Source organism: Hydra vulgaris, chromosome 13 (genome assembly GCF_038396675.1).
Source record: "Hydra vulgaris chromosome 13, alternate assembly HydraT2T_AEP".
Classification (NCBI taxonomy): domain Eukaryota; kingdom Metazoa; phylum Cnidaria; class Hydrozoa; order Anthoathecata; family Hydridae; genus Hydra; species Hydra vulgaris.
The window spans coordinates 30,846,725-30,862,500 of NC_088932.1; the positions used below are offsets into that span (position 1 = coordinate 30,846,725).

At 25.9% G+C, this 15,776-nt stretch overlaps 1 protein-coding gene and 1 long non-coding RNA gene across 2 annotated transcripts in view; one reads left to right on the forward strand and one right to left on the reverse strand.

The window, feature by feature from the left end:
• Positions 1-2,148: 2,148 nt before the first annotated feature.
• Positions 2,149-15,776, reverse strand: part of LOC105845730 (early endosome antigen 1) — a 15,886-nt gene continuing 2,258 nt past the window's right edge. Inside the window, exons 4-8 of the mRNA XM_065816929.1 lie at positions 15,672-15,739; positions 15,180-15,435; positions 9,911-10,017; positions 2,473-2,529; positions 2,149-2,358 (exon numbers count right to left, since the gene is read on the reverse strand). Of these exons, the coding sequence (XP_065673001.1) occupies positions 2,233-2,358; positions 2,473-2,529; positions 9,911-10,017; positions 15,180-15,435; positions 15,672-15,739 (614 nt within the window). The 3' untranslated portion in view covers positions 2,149-2,232. The remainder of the gene's footprint in view (positions 2,359-2,472; positions 2,530-9,910; positions 10,018-15,179; positions 15,436-15,671; positions 15,740-15,776) is intronic.
• On the forward strand, positions 3,214-5,552 carry LOC136089395 (uncharacterized). The gene is made up of 4 exons (XR_010643011.1): positions 3,214-3,449; positions 3,548-3,739; positions 3,843-3,887; positions 4,293-5,552. It is a non-coding gene; the product is annotated as an uncharacterized LOC136089395 (long non-coding RNA).

The window sequence follows — 15,776 nt, forward strand, 5'->3', positions numbered from 1 at the left end:
AGACTTGATGGAAACTTAATATAATAGTTGAAATTGTAAGAAACGTATACAGTGACAGCATTTTTTGTCAGGGCATTTCCATTCCAGTGAGTCAAAAAATGAAATTTAAAAACGATTTTGGAAAAATTCAAAAGAAGATAGGTGATATTTTGATCCAAAAGAAAAATTATAGAAGAAAAGTTTTTCTCCATTTTTTAATTATTCAAACTTTGCAATAAATATAAACTTTTTTTAAGACAAAAAGCAAAAGTTCTTATTACATGTGCTTATAGTGTTTAAAGTTGATTTCATTGCCCAGATTTTTTAATTATTAAAGATAAAGATGTCTTTTAATATTTCAATATCATAAATTGTATCTTAAATTTTATGGCAAAGGTTAGAAAAAATTTAGAAAGAAACATCCAGAATATCGGATTGCTCAAACTAATCGAATGAAAAATAAAAGAGCTAACGTGAGCGACAAGGAATAGGAGGAAGAGCGTCAAAAAGATCGCGAAAGAAAGAAGCGAAACCGAATGGTAAACCTATATACATCTGATATTGAACAGTCCTTTTTATCTCCACAAAGTTTTGGAAAGGCAATCATAAAAACTTCATTCATCATTACCTGCCGATGTGAAATTAATTCAGCATTACGAGCCGAAGTGTTGTATCTAAAAAATTTGATATTATAATTTACTTATCTTTAATATAATATATATTAACTATATAATGCATTATTTATCTTTAATATAATACATTAAATTATCATTTCTTTTAAACTGTGTCAAAATAATGTCAAACTAGTATCGACAACTTAGCGAATGACTACTACTCAAAACTAAATTTTGAGTTTACAAGATGGTATTTATTATTTTCCAATTGCATATTTGATAATAAAAACATAAAAAAATATGTTTTTTGATACATTTTTGAGAATCTCAATTTGTCATTAATACTAAAAATTACAAGCTGTAAACTCAAAACGCGCACTCTTACAGCCATTGAAATAAAAATTAATTTTAAATTTTTTTGTTGAAGGAATCTGAGCAACAAATACCACTTTTGATATAAAAACTGATAAAGTACAATAAAGAAAATCGAAAACAGCGCTTTAAAACACTTATAGTCGTGTATTTTTTAATTAGAAATATTTTTTTTCCTGTCTTTTCTGATAACTTTTTCAAAAACCCACATCAAATTTCGTTATATATGTGCCTAAGTAATATTTTTAAAGTAATCTTGTTAAGTGAATATTTTTTACAAATTTTCAATAAAGGCGGAAAAAATTTTGTGGGAGACTTAATTTTGGAATATGGAGTAGGAGATTTTTAACGCAAAACTCTCTTACGCGGCAATTATCATTAAACTTTAGGCGCTACTTTGATTTTTTATTTAAATTAAGGTTCTGCGAGGGAAAACTTCTGATCTTTTTTGCTTTGTTTATCAGTGAAAATTTAACGTTACGTAATTTATGGACGATATCTAATGTCAAACGAGGATAAAATCATCAAAGGGTTGTACATTATTTATTTAATTTATTTAAAAAACCTTTCAAAGTTGTTTTCTCTGTAAAAAAAGATTTAATTCTTAGATGTTTTAATTCAGGCAAAACTCACTTCAGCATTGTTTTGTATGGTATTTGTACTAATGGTCAACAACACTTTTTCTCACTGTCACTGCGATTCATTTAAAGAAAATATTTAGTCATTTAATGACTAAGTTTATCCTCAAACAAACTAATGTAATTTATAAAATTAACAAATGTAATTTTTTTAACTAATATAATTTTTTAATTAACTAATTTAATTCTTTTAATTAACTAATGTAGTTTTTTATTCAATGCAATTTTTGTTTCCAATCAAATTTTTAAATTCCAAAATTGTTTACATATTGATGTATTAAAATCATGTAACTAATTTTAATACTAAAATTCTGATTTTTTTTAAATTATTTTTGATTATTTTAGATCTTCTATAAATATAGAATAGAATAAACTGTGTTTATCAATATAATAGAGTATATGTAGAATATATATTAAAATCAATTACAATGAAATTAAATTAAAAAATTTATTTTATGTAATCTTAGAAAGGGTACTAAAAAAACGTAAGATAAAGTAAAAACTTTCTAAAATTTAGTAAAAAGCCGTTTTTTAATAAACTTTAGTAAAAAGCCATTTAATAAACTTTGGTTCTTTAATCAAGCAAATACAAGCATTAATAAAATTATCCTATTAACAGCAAAACTCAATCAACTTTTTTCTAGTTCTTTTAACTTACGTTCTAAACTTGCTATCTCAACCTTCAAAGCAGAGCACCTTTTTTTTTTTTCTTCAAGATGATGTTTTAATCGAGACAACTGCGCTGCATTCCGTTTCTATTAAAAATAATTTATTTTATCATTTTATTATTTAGATACTCATAAAAAACATTTTCAGGAATAAAAGAAACTACGAACAAAAATGAAAAATTATAAACGTTAACAACATACATTTATTGCATCTACTTCTTTTCTTAGCAAAATTGTCTGTTCTTTCAAATTGCACATCTTTAAAAAAGACACAATTAAGTTAAAACTAAACTATCTATCTAATTTTTTTTTTTTGATGTTTAAGAAAGATAACTTTAGGAGATTGAGCAAACTTGGGTATGTTTATCAAGTGAAGATGCTTTGCAAAAAATTGTTGCAATTAGAGGCTGGAAAAAAAAAATTATATTACTATTCTAAACTAAATTTATATTCATCAATAGATTTTAAATTTTATCAAATAATAATTTAGGGTTGGAAAGTAATGATAATGTAAAATTTATAACCCCTCACTTTAACGAGTTTGGATAAATTTAGTTTAAAATACCAGTAGTATAAAACGCAGTAAGTTATTGTTCATATTTGAGATTAGAGACATCCTTTTTTATAGATACCACTCAAGTTTTTTTCATTCTCTGAAAATAAATGAAAAAAAAAAGTTCGATAGTCGAAAAGTGAAAAGTAAATCTATAAAATTTAAAAAAGTTCATAATTTTGAAAATAAATGTCCATTATGTCAATATTTAATTAATTTGTTAGGAAATTTTTCTCATATATAATTTTACACATATGCATTTTACACATAGCTAAAAATTAATTATTATATAAATCATTAAATGAATTATTGAATAGACGGGTTTAAATGTTTACATTATTTTGCGCATGCGTATTTTGCTGGCAGTATAGAAAAAACAAAGTATCGTATTACACACACAAACTAAAGCTATTTAAACTGCAACAAACTAAGAAATATGATAATTGTTGTGTTGTTGGTTGTAGTAATGTTAGAATAAATTATAATATCAAAAGAAGCTTCTACAGAATACCAGATAAAAAACAAGTCGAGAAACGCAAATTATGGCTATTAGCAATTCGAAGAAAAAACTGGTCTGAAAAATCCATAGAATGTGCTAGACTTTGCAGTGATCATTTTATTTCTGGTAAATATTTATAGATTTTTTATTTTGTTTTTATTGATCTTTTTTTGTATATTTTTTTTGTTAAATTGTCCTCTAATTTCAGATTTGGTTTATTATAGGAAAAAAAGTCTGACAACCCTTTAAATCTTGACAATGTACCAAGCATTTTTAATTATAAAAATGTTCCAGAAAATGTTTTAAGCCAAAAAAAAAGATCGTTTTAAACGTGTTCAGAAAATAAAAACCCAAGTTTTTAAATAGTTTAGATTCTCCAGCAAAAAACAACATGGAACTATTAACTTTTGAAAAATGTAAATATTTTTACAATTAAATTTTTTTTATTTGCATACAATTAATCTTGATAATAAATTGTTATATTCACATCGCAAAAATTATAATTTTTTTCTAATTTAGATTCTCCAGCAGAAAACAATATGAAACCATTAACTTTTGAAAAAGGTAAATATTTTTATAATTCATTTTTTGCATTTGCTTTTATTTGATCTTGATAATAACTTGTTATATTCACATCTATAAATACTTTTATATACTATGTAACAAAAAGTAAATAACGCAAATCTAAATAATGCAGCATATAAAATATAATTAAATAATTTTTTATGCATTAAATAAATATATTTATTTAATTTATTTACTTTTTGTAGCTTATAAGCTACTTGTTGTACTTTATTTTTACTAAGATTAAATAAATAATAATAAGATAAATAAGATGTTTACAATTAAAATAACTATTATAAGAAGAATATTTTTAACAATAAACTTATTATTTACTTCATTTTTATATTCCTCTGATTTCAAAGTTATTTTTTATGTATATTTATCTACAGTAACATTCATCTTTAGGTACACAGATTGAATGTAATTAACTTGAAAGCCTACAAAAAGAACTTTTGGTTTGGAAAATTTGGAACTATATCAGTTGCGTGATAAAATTACAAAAATGGAGTCGCACAAGTTTTCATACAAAAATATTTCAAAAAACAATGCAAAGGTTCGATTTTACACTGGTTTTAGTGCAGAAAACTTTATCTGGGTATTTGAAAGAATTAAAAACCATGTCAAAAGCTTTACAAAAAAAATATCCTTAGAAGACCATATATTATTGGTTTTAATGCAATTACGTAGAGGATTATTTATAAAAGATCTTGCTTTCAGGTTTTCATTAAGTCATTACATTTTTGATAATTTAATATATAATTATATTTAATATAATTATATATTAAATTGCCAAAAATATTTAAATGTTGGATTGTTGTCATAGTACCTCGATTTAAGTTTTTAATAAATTGGCCTGACCGAATTACAATGAGAAAAGTTTTACCTCGTTATTTTTATAATTTCAGAAGTTGCATTTCAATTATTGACTGCTTTGAAATATTTATACAAAGATCGCTAGGACTAAACTCTAGGGCTCAGTCTTGGTCATCGCATAAAAATAGTAATACAATTAAATATCTTATAAGTATCACCCTAACAGGTTCTGTAAGTTTCTGTACTGAATGCTGGGGTGGCCGTGTTTCAGATTAACAGATTACAATAGTCAGGTTTTCTCAACTGGTGATGGTTGGACATGCCAGTACACAATTCAATCGTATTACAGTTTAAATGCTAGATTTTTGACACTTGATTATGAAATTAGGCATGTCATAAAAATTTTGTATACAGAAAAAGATCAGAGAATGAATAGCAGTATGTGATACAATTGCTGTTTTTTAAGCTTTGGCAGGACATTTCCACCATTCGTTGAGCGCTGTGGCAAAGCTATATGAAATTCAAATTCAAATCAAATTACCTGGTTAATAAATAAACTGGTTTCTGAAACTGGTGATCTTATTCTAGCAGACCGAGGTTTCCGAATTGAACAAGAAGTCGCAACAAAAGGTGCAATAATAAAAGTACCGGCTTTCACAAATAGAAGAAGTCAACTCTTTGCTAAAGAAGTAGATAAATCTAGGCAACCTGCTAATGTAAGAATTCACGTAGAGCGAGTTATTGGACACTTGAAAAAATTTGACATTTTGAATGTTAAATTACCTAAAAGTCAAGTTGATTTATTAGATAACATAGTTTTTACTATCTGTGGACTTTTAAATATGAATAATAGTGTTGTTGTTTAACTGAAAAACTGAAAAAAAAGTTTATTTTATTTTCGTTTTTGATTCTTGTTTTGTATCCTTGCAAGTTGGGCCCATGATTTTTTGGGTGCATATTTTATACTAACACATGAGTAGTGGTACCATTCAATTTTGCAGTTTGGACATCACATGCAATCATTGACTAAAAAGTTGGTTTCTGGCAAAGACAAATTTTTACAATTTTTGTAAAACATTACTGGAAAAATTGAAAACACTTTTCAATTTTTCCAGTAATGTTTTACAAAAATTGTCATCTCCTTTTTTAATTCCATTACTCCATACAAAAAAGTCACAATAAGTTCTACCTGTTACATACATCTGATGCTGCATTTGATAGTAATATTTATGTTCTTTTAATATGTTGCCATAAATATCAATTGGACTTCCTTTATCCTCTTTCCATCCATCAAGACCATTCCTAAATTTAAATGGGCATTTAATTTCTAAAACTCCAGCGTCATGACATTTACATGCAACAGAGCTATCAGCTCATCACTTGCTCCTAAAAATAGATTTTCATTATTAATGTACAATCCAGCACCAGTCAAGTGAAAATCTTTGTGCTCTGCTGCTAATAAAGTGTTGTAGCACTTCCTGGCATGTTTCTCGTTTTTTTTACCATATTTTAAAGCAGGTAAGTTTGGGATTTGTTTTTACTGCATTATTTCATAAATAAAATTTAATGATGGGTTTTAAATATCAGTGCAAAATGTTTGTTTTAATATTGAAGCTGTAATACGACCTGCTCTATGTAAGCGCCAAATTTTATTATTACTTTGTGTCATGGTAACCATAGCAAGTTGTTTAAATTGTTTTTGATAACTAAATTTTTTATGCTCACTAAAACGCTGTTTTGAAATATTTTTAACTTAATCTAAAGAGATATTAACAATTGATGGATCGTATAAATAGGTTAAGGGCTCTGGCAAATTTGTGCGGTCATTTTCATCAGCTGAATCTGTTTCACTATTATAACTAATGCTTGATAACCAGCTTATACATGTAAACACTGCTGTTTTTGGTAAAATCTTAAAAAGATTTTACCAAAATTCTAAATCTTTTTTATCTTTTATGGTGTGTTGTGAATCCTTTAAGTATGTAATTAGCAGGTGGCTCTATACATAGCACTTTTGATTTATGTTTTGGCCGCTTGAGGTTCATGGGACTGGCTCAGCCTTAGTTCTTGATTTGTTCCAATTGCACAGTTTACTTGTGCATGCTGTTTCCTCATTTAGTTCCAGTTGAACACAAGCTTGTAATTTGAATAGAGCAGCAAGATAGCTCCAGGCTGATCCAAGTCCGGCCATACAGGAGCAGTTATCAGTCAAAATCCAGCCCTTTTTATGCAGTGCAACCCAAACGCTGTAGTTCTCGTGTCTTTGTCCTTGCCGCTGAACCTATGAACAATCATAATTTAAAAAAAAAATGTAAATAGTTATTAAATAATTTCTTTAACACATTACCTTAGTTTTCAAGTAACAGTAGTCAGTGTTTTTGATTTTATGATAAAAAACATCATGAACATGCCCAGAAACAAAGAAGTTGTATGCTTCTAAAGACTTATATGCTCTTATTTCTCTCTGGTGAATAGACTAGGTGTTCAATAAGGTAGAGTTGTATATCACTAAGTGATATATTAGTGTCACATTGTTTTGCCAGTCATCAATTGGTAATGGATCTGGGAAGACCGATCCGTTTTCAAGAGTTTTTTTTTTTTGTATTTAACTTACTCTTCATTGTTGACAGTTAGAAAATATTTTGATTTACTCCACATAATAAATCTATTTAAATAATATATACAAAATTTATTATAGTATGATAAATTATTATGCTAAATAATATATAAAATATACTAAATTTAGATTTTATATTAGCAGAATGAAACTCGTGTTATGCAGTTGTTTATTTTGTGTTTATTTTCTATACTGCTGAAACCGCGTGGGAATGGAGGAAAAAAAAAACGCGTCATCACGCAACCTGTCTATGAATAAATGAATTAATGTATGTCATGTAACGTATTTATGTAACATATTTAAGAGTATTTTTTAAAATGTTTTTGTAAGAAAGAAACAAGTAAAGGAGAAAAGAGAAAGATGCAGACTAGTCTTAGAGGGCTACTGTTTCTTTTTCTATTTCTATGTTTCTTTTAAGTAACCAATCAATCAGTTGTCCACAAACCAGGGGCCCACAAATTAATTTTTAAGTATCATATAAACCAGGTCCAGTCCCCATGAATCCATTATTCTCAGATTACAAAATTTCTTACTTTATCTAATAAATTAGTTTTCATACAGTTTTCGAAAATCTTTAACAATTTCATTAACAAAGACAAGTCTAAACTTTCATTCACCTTACATGGGTCTGATTTGATTACCTCTCTCAAGGATAAGGCTGAACTATTTGCAAATAACTTTCCCTTAATCTATCTTTTGAATTAATGATTACACTCTTCCTGTTATTGTAAAGAGAAAAGTTAATCTACTGTTAGACATCCAAATCATCCACTTAAACTTATTTACAGTATGTAGTTCAGACAATCTTGATTGGCACATCATTTAGCAAAATACTTTGTTTTATGAACCAAAAAACCTTTTTTTTTTTGGAAACTCAGAATGTTTAAAAAAAATTTAAATTATAAAAGAATAAAAGAAAACTGGAGTCCATTATTCCCTTGTGTCATCACTAACTCAAAAACTAATAAAACTCAAGGAGGAAAAATTATTTATCCCCCTTGATTCACAATTTTAAAATTTACATTCTTTATTGCTGACTGAAAATTTTTTTTATTGATGGCCAAATTGTGGAGAAGCAGTGAGCTTTGTTACTGTTTGCCAAGATTTGTTATTGTATCATATGTATTTTATTTCAATTTTATACATGCATTTTTAAACAACTATAAAATTAAGTATACATTATACAACATTAATTGAACTGTAAGAACAACATTAATTGATATGTAAGAACAACTTGATTGACATGTAAGAACAATTTCATTGACATGTAAGAACAACTTCATTGACTTGTAAGAATAGACATATTTAAATTGTAGTACATGTACCAACACAAAGTCAACAATCAAAAAAACTTCTTTGTGTTGATGTATTTAGATATTTTATAAAATTTTCTATAAGTTGATCTATAATGTCAAAAAAGAACTTTGTTTTAACACATATACAATTACAACTAATACTATAAATTGTATCAAAATTTTAGTTCGCTGTTTGACATCCAAATTACTACCGTTTCTGTTGTTAAAGCTATTTCTTTCCTAAACTCCTCAACAGTTTATCGCCCAGACTTCCTGCCACAGTTTTATTTTATTAATGTTTGTTTTAATGTTTATCAACTTTATTTACTACAATTTACACATTTGTATATCATATATTACATTTGTATGTCAATCAATGTGATAAACATTATAAATTCATTCACAGATGAGATCATTAATGATTTACAGATGAGATGATTGATAAATCACAGATAAGATGATTGATAAATCACAGATGAGATGTTTGATAAATCAAAGATGAGATGATTGATAAATCACAGATGAGATGATTGATAAATCACAGATGAGATGATTGATAAATCACAGATGAGATGATTGATAAATTACAGATGAGATGATTGATAAATCACAGATGAGATGATTGATAAATCACAGATGAGATGTTTGATGAATCACAGATGAGATGATTGATAAATCACAGATGAGATAAATGAAAAATCACAGATGAGATTATTGATAAATCACAGATGAGATGATTGATAAATCACAGGTGAGATGATTGATGAATCACAAATGAGATGATTGATGAATCACAGATGAGATGATTGATGAATCACAGATGAGATGATTGATGAATCACAGATGAGATGATTCATGATTCACATATAGCAGAATTATATAAATACCATAAAGATTTTTTTCCTATAGCATCCAAGAATGCAAGATTTAAAATAAACAAATGCAGAAAAATAATTTTTCTCCCCCCCCCCCCCCCTAGCCTTAACAATTCATGGGTTAGTACTGACATTGAGGGTGATAAGATGAATTTCCCTATTTTACTTTTATAATTAATTATAGATTTTGATTAAAATTTAAAATTTAGAATTTCAACTTTAAAACCATTTCAAATTTTTTAAAATAAATAATTTTAAACTATTTAAACCTATAAGTTTAAAAAAAAATATTAACAACATGACAATATCACCAGCAACATTTATAGCCTTTAACATAACTAACAATTACAACATTATTAAAAAATTTCACTAGGGAAACTAAACAAAAAAAAAAGTAGACTAAATGCATATTAAAATGAATACATTTTTTTGAGAACGTTCAACATCTTTCTCCTGCTCTTTCAAATCACGTACAGCTTCAGTAACTTCATCTCGTGATGAAAACTGTTCCTCATTAGAGAGCACATTAACTAAAAGTTTTTTACACAAAAAATTTAAAAAACTATTCACTTTATTTTTTTCTGAATAATTGCAAAACTTTTTATTCAAAAACTTGATTTTTTTTTTATTTGTTCTTAAATAATCTCACTTTACTAAAAAACAAGCAAAAAAACAAAGTGAAAAACTATTAACAGTACTCCAACTATTAAAATAAACAGTAAATATTTGTATTTTAATAGTTGAACAAAACAAAAATCTCTTTTATTTATTTTATTAAAATATCTTTTACTAAAAACCACATTTTAAAATTAGTTTAATTAGTATGATCTATTAATATTTTTCATACCACCTATTAATAATTTTGTTTATAAAGATCTGTTTTAAAACAGAAACAATTAAAAAAACAGCTTTTAAATAAAGTAAAATATATACACATATACATAGGCATCCACAGGATTTTGTTCAGGGGGGCAGGGGTAAGTAGGGGTTTCAACTTATCAGATACAGGTTTTGCTAAACGTGTCAATCACCAATAAATCAGATAAAAATCATTGATAGATGTTCAAGTGTTTGATAGTTATAGTGTAGTATAACAACAACAACAAGCTATTTATTTTCCATAAATCATTTTTACAGTAGTTTTAATAATAATAAAACTAATAACAATCACAATAATAATAGTGATAATAACAATAATATATAATAATTATAAAAGATAAAAAAACTAATACAAATTATAGTAATTATTACTAATAAGTATGGTTACAATAATTACAATAAAAAAATAATAAATATTATAATGGTAGTTATAAGCATAAAAATACTTATAATAATAAGTTAATGATATATTAGGATGGTGTCGCTCATACAGAAATCTGATTTTTAAAGACCAATTTTTAAATAAAATATAAGTAATAATAAGCAAAGACATTAAAAAATACATCAAAACACATGGGCCGTAAATACATAGATTAAAGCACATAGAACATACATTTAAAATAAACATGTAGAAATCAAATTTTGCAGGTATTAATAATGAAAAAAATGAAAAAAAATAAACAAATAAAAAGTACTTATAATAATTGTAGCAACAAAGATATAAAAATTAAAAGAATACTTTAATAGTAAGGATAATGTCTAAAAGTTAGAATAAAATGTTTTTCAGAATTTGTTTAAATTGATTTTGTTTAAAATAGAGTTAAGGTATTTAGGATGTAGTAAAGGTATTTTAGGATGTAAATAAATTATTTTCATAATTATTACATAAATATTCAATAAAAACACAGTTATAAAGAGTTTTAAACTATTAACAGAATAACAGAATGCTGCAGAGCTGCAAAAGTGAAAATATTCTTAAATATTTTTTGGAAAAAAACAGCTATTGGTGTATAATTCAGTGTTGTTACTGTTTATACTATTGTGATGAATACTCTACAAACACAACTCTGAAAGACTTTTGTCAGCCATGGTTTTTTTCGGTAGAGTCAGTGAAATAAGTAAAACATGAATGGCTGGGTAGAAAATCTGTGTTTGACAACTAATTTATATGTTGCATATCCACCTTGACTCTTTGTGATTGTACATGTGTGCACCAAAAATCTTCTGAATTCAGCAGTGAAGACATATTAAGATTGCAGGCTGAAGTCTAAATAGTTGGAAAGGTGACTTATATCTTCAGAGAAACGGTTCATTAAAAATGATATGATGGAGTCCAGCATGGCACAAATATTGTTTGTCTAAAGTAGTCTTCCCGTCATAGCCCTGTGCTTCTTTTTGTTTGAGCTATCAGGATTGCTTCAAAGTTCTTGCCGTCTGCATAGACAAAGGGTTTTCTTATCAATGTTTATTGACTATGTGAGAGCAATTAAATTAGTATATATATATATATATATATATATATATATATATATATATATATATATATATGTATATATATATATATATATATATATATATATATATATATATGTATATATATATATATATATATATATATATATATATATGTATGTATATATATATAAACATATCCATATATATAAATATATATATACATATAAGGCATATATATATATATATATAAGGTGTATATATATATATATATATATATATATATATATATATATATATATATATATATATATATATATATATATATATGTATATATATATATATAAAAGGATTGGAGAGGAATGGCATACAATCGCACACTGTAACGGACCACACTTTTAATATTTTTTCTTTACAATTTGGCCACGGTTGTTTTGATGCTTTAACAATTTAAATGCTATTAAAAAAATGTTATGTTATAAATAACTTTTTATCGTTGATCTTTTCTAAAGTTTTTATTTTGCGCGAAGGCTTTAAATAAAATAAAAATTATTTATAGTGATTGTTTAAAATAAACGCATTTTGTGTAATTAACAAATAATGTTATATTTAATTTTTCTTTTATGTAGGCATGTAATTCATTTTAAACACAATTAAGAACATAACAAAAAGTAATTTTCGCTTTGAGTTTGAATTTTTTGAGTTTTATTTTAGTGCTTATATATTTTCTTGTTCACAAGAAATTGTTTTCTTTTTTCTTAATTTTTAAAATTTTCTTCATTGTTTAATTTAGCTAGCATTTCCTTTTTCAGCGCATTTCAAAAATGTTTAAAAATTATCTAAGCACCTGAACAGTTGCAGTCAAGTTGTCAAAAAATAAAATCATTTGCATGGTCAGCAATAGCGCTCGATCGCACACTATTCTTGTCCAAGCCTATATATATATATATATATATATATATATATATATATATATATATATATATATATATATATATATATATATATATATATATATATAGAGGCTTGGACAAGAATAGTGTGCGATCGAGCGAATAGTGTGCGATCGAGCTATATGTAACAACTGTCTACACACCTGAATTACTAAAAATCTATTATTCTTATTTAAATCTTTACGACCAGTGAGGATTTTTTTCACTAGTCTTCAATGACTTTTTTTCTTAATATTTTTATTAGCGAATATTATTTTTTCCATTATTTTAGCTGGAAACTTGATAAAACTAATAATCAAACAACAACAGACCCTTAAGTAATCTACAATGCAATAAATAATTATTTTCAACCAGTTCTTGAAGCCAAGTCAACAGGGCTTCTCTCAATAATCAACCCTTGCTTCATTAGCACAAACCAACCAAACACATTCACATCATACGAATTCGTAAAAGCAAAGCTTTTGTACCTGATTAAAACCAAATCAATGGTTCACCCTAAGTTAAGTACTGTGTGTCCGACTTTGCTATCTTATTCAGCACTATGTTCTCCGATTTGCTTGAGGCTGGTGAAAAAAAAGCAGAAATCACTCTCTTAAAGAAATGCTGCCTGTTGAACTGCCAAACCATTGACCAATATAGAGATACAGAAATGAATCTATAGACTGTGGCTGAAAATGCATGTTAAATTAAACAGGACCAAGAAAGATTTGATAGAGATTTGCAAGGAGTTGATACAGACACAAATTGTTGAATCATTAAACAGGCCTATAGGTTTTTCGATCCTAGTAGAAGAAACGCAGGAACAAAAAAGTTATTTTGCAATAAGTTTTTAGTAGGTTCTGGTAGTAAATTTAAATTATGTGACAAATTTCTGAGAATCTTTCCACTGGAACAAATGAGGGCTTCTGCGATTGCAGGTACTAATTTAAATAAGGCAATAAATGCAGACTAGACATAACAAAATTACTCTGAAAAAGCTTTCTAGAAGTAGTTGGTCAGAAAGGCAAGGTTCAGGGAAAGGTATGCAAATTTTTTTCCAATGTGCGTTGTCTCAATCTAGTCATTAATAATCTCATTTCAGTTGAGCATAATGCAATTGTTATATACAAAGCTATCATCAAGTTTTTCTAGAAAGCACAAATCAGATGTCATTAATTCCAAATGTGCAACTGTTTTATGAAACACAATGGTTTGCAAAGTATAAAAGTATACATATTTTTGGTAAAAATTTAAAATAAATTACAAAATTTTACAACAAACAATAATGATAAAGCATAACAAAATGTCCACTAGTTAATGTGTTCTTGTACTTTACCAACTTTTGTTGTATGTCTTGTATATATATATATATATATATATATATATATATATATATATATATATATATATATATATATATATATATATATATATATATATATATATATATATATATATATATATACATATATATATATATATATATATATATATATATATATATATACACATTTTGCTTGAAATGAATTTTGGCATTCTGTCAAGATTCAGGGAAAAGTTTATTTTTATTATTGCATTGTAGATTACTTAAGGGTCTGTTGTTGTTTGATTATTAGTTTTATCAAGTTTCCAGCTAAAATAATGGAAAAAATAATATTCGCTAATAAAAATATTAAGAAAAAAAGTCATTGAAGACTAGTGAAAAAAATCCTCACTGGTCGTAAAGATTTAAATAAGAATAATAGATTTTTAGTAATTCAGGTGTGTAGACAGTTGTTACATATAGCTAAATAGCAAAAAAAATAAGGAATTTATTTTTTTTAATTTAGAAAATCTGCGGTGGGTCAAGCTCTCTTTGACTTATGTTGCGAATGCTCATACACATACATACGTATTATTTATATATAAAAAAAAATTACATATAATTATACTTTTATTTTATTACCAAATTAGTAAGTGTTATTTCAATAATATACATAATTATGAATGATGTACATAATTATGATATACTTAGATTAAGAATAATAAACACTTTTTTTTTTCTTTCTCAAAACCCTTTAGAATTTTCATGTTTCATAACTGAAATCAGGATTTTCAAAAAATTGCGGGACTGCAAAAGATTTTTTAAATGTCTTTTGTGATTTAGGTATAGATTGAATCGCAATTTGGTCAACAAATTGACCAAACTTTGATATTGCTAAAAACTTATGATCCTAACCCTTTACTTAACTTTATGAAGGTTTTATGACCAAGTTATTTACCTTCTTGGTTCAGGGTTGTCTATACCATGTTAACTAAGTTCCCAATAATTAAAATCATTATTGCACAGTGATTTTTTTAAAAAAAAATCTTAATTGAAATAAACATAGCTGAAATATTATTACTGAATATAAACTGAAATATTATTAATAGTAAGAAAATAAATAACCTGTCTGTTTGTTTTCTAAAATCTGTGAATGAAGAATTTTAATATGTTTGTGAACTTCATTATTTTCAAAATAAAGGTCCATATTTTTCTTAAAAGATTCCATTTTTTCTGTGTATATTTGAAATTCTTTAGCTGATTTGCATTGAGACCATGTACTTTCTAAAAGCTTATTGTGCAAACATTGTTTCTCTTTAAGTATGGAGACAATATCTGTCTGCAGCTCTGAGCAATTCTTCTTTAAAGTTAAAGAGCTATCCTGATAATAAATTTTAATTAAAACTTTTTTTTAAGCTTTTACATATTTTTCCATTTTCGTGTTGTTGTATTTGTTACTATCTACTTAAGCCATTTAAAAATCAAAAAAAAATTAAAAAAACAAAACATTTAAGGAATAACTTTTAAGTAGAAATTTAAAATAAAAAAATAAAAAAATTAATTTTTTAATTAAAAATAATTAATTTGAAATTATAGATAATGACATCTAAGAATCACCTGCATTAAATACAATTTTCTGTTCAAAGATTTTAAATCTAATTCAGCTTCATCATAAACTTTCAAAGCTAAAAAAATTAATAATTATTTTTTTATATTTCAAGG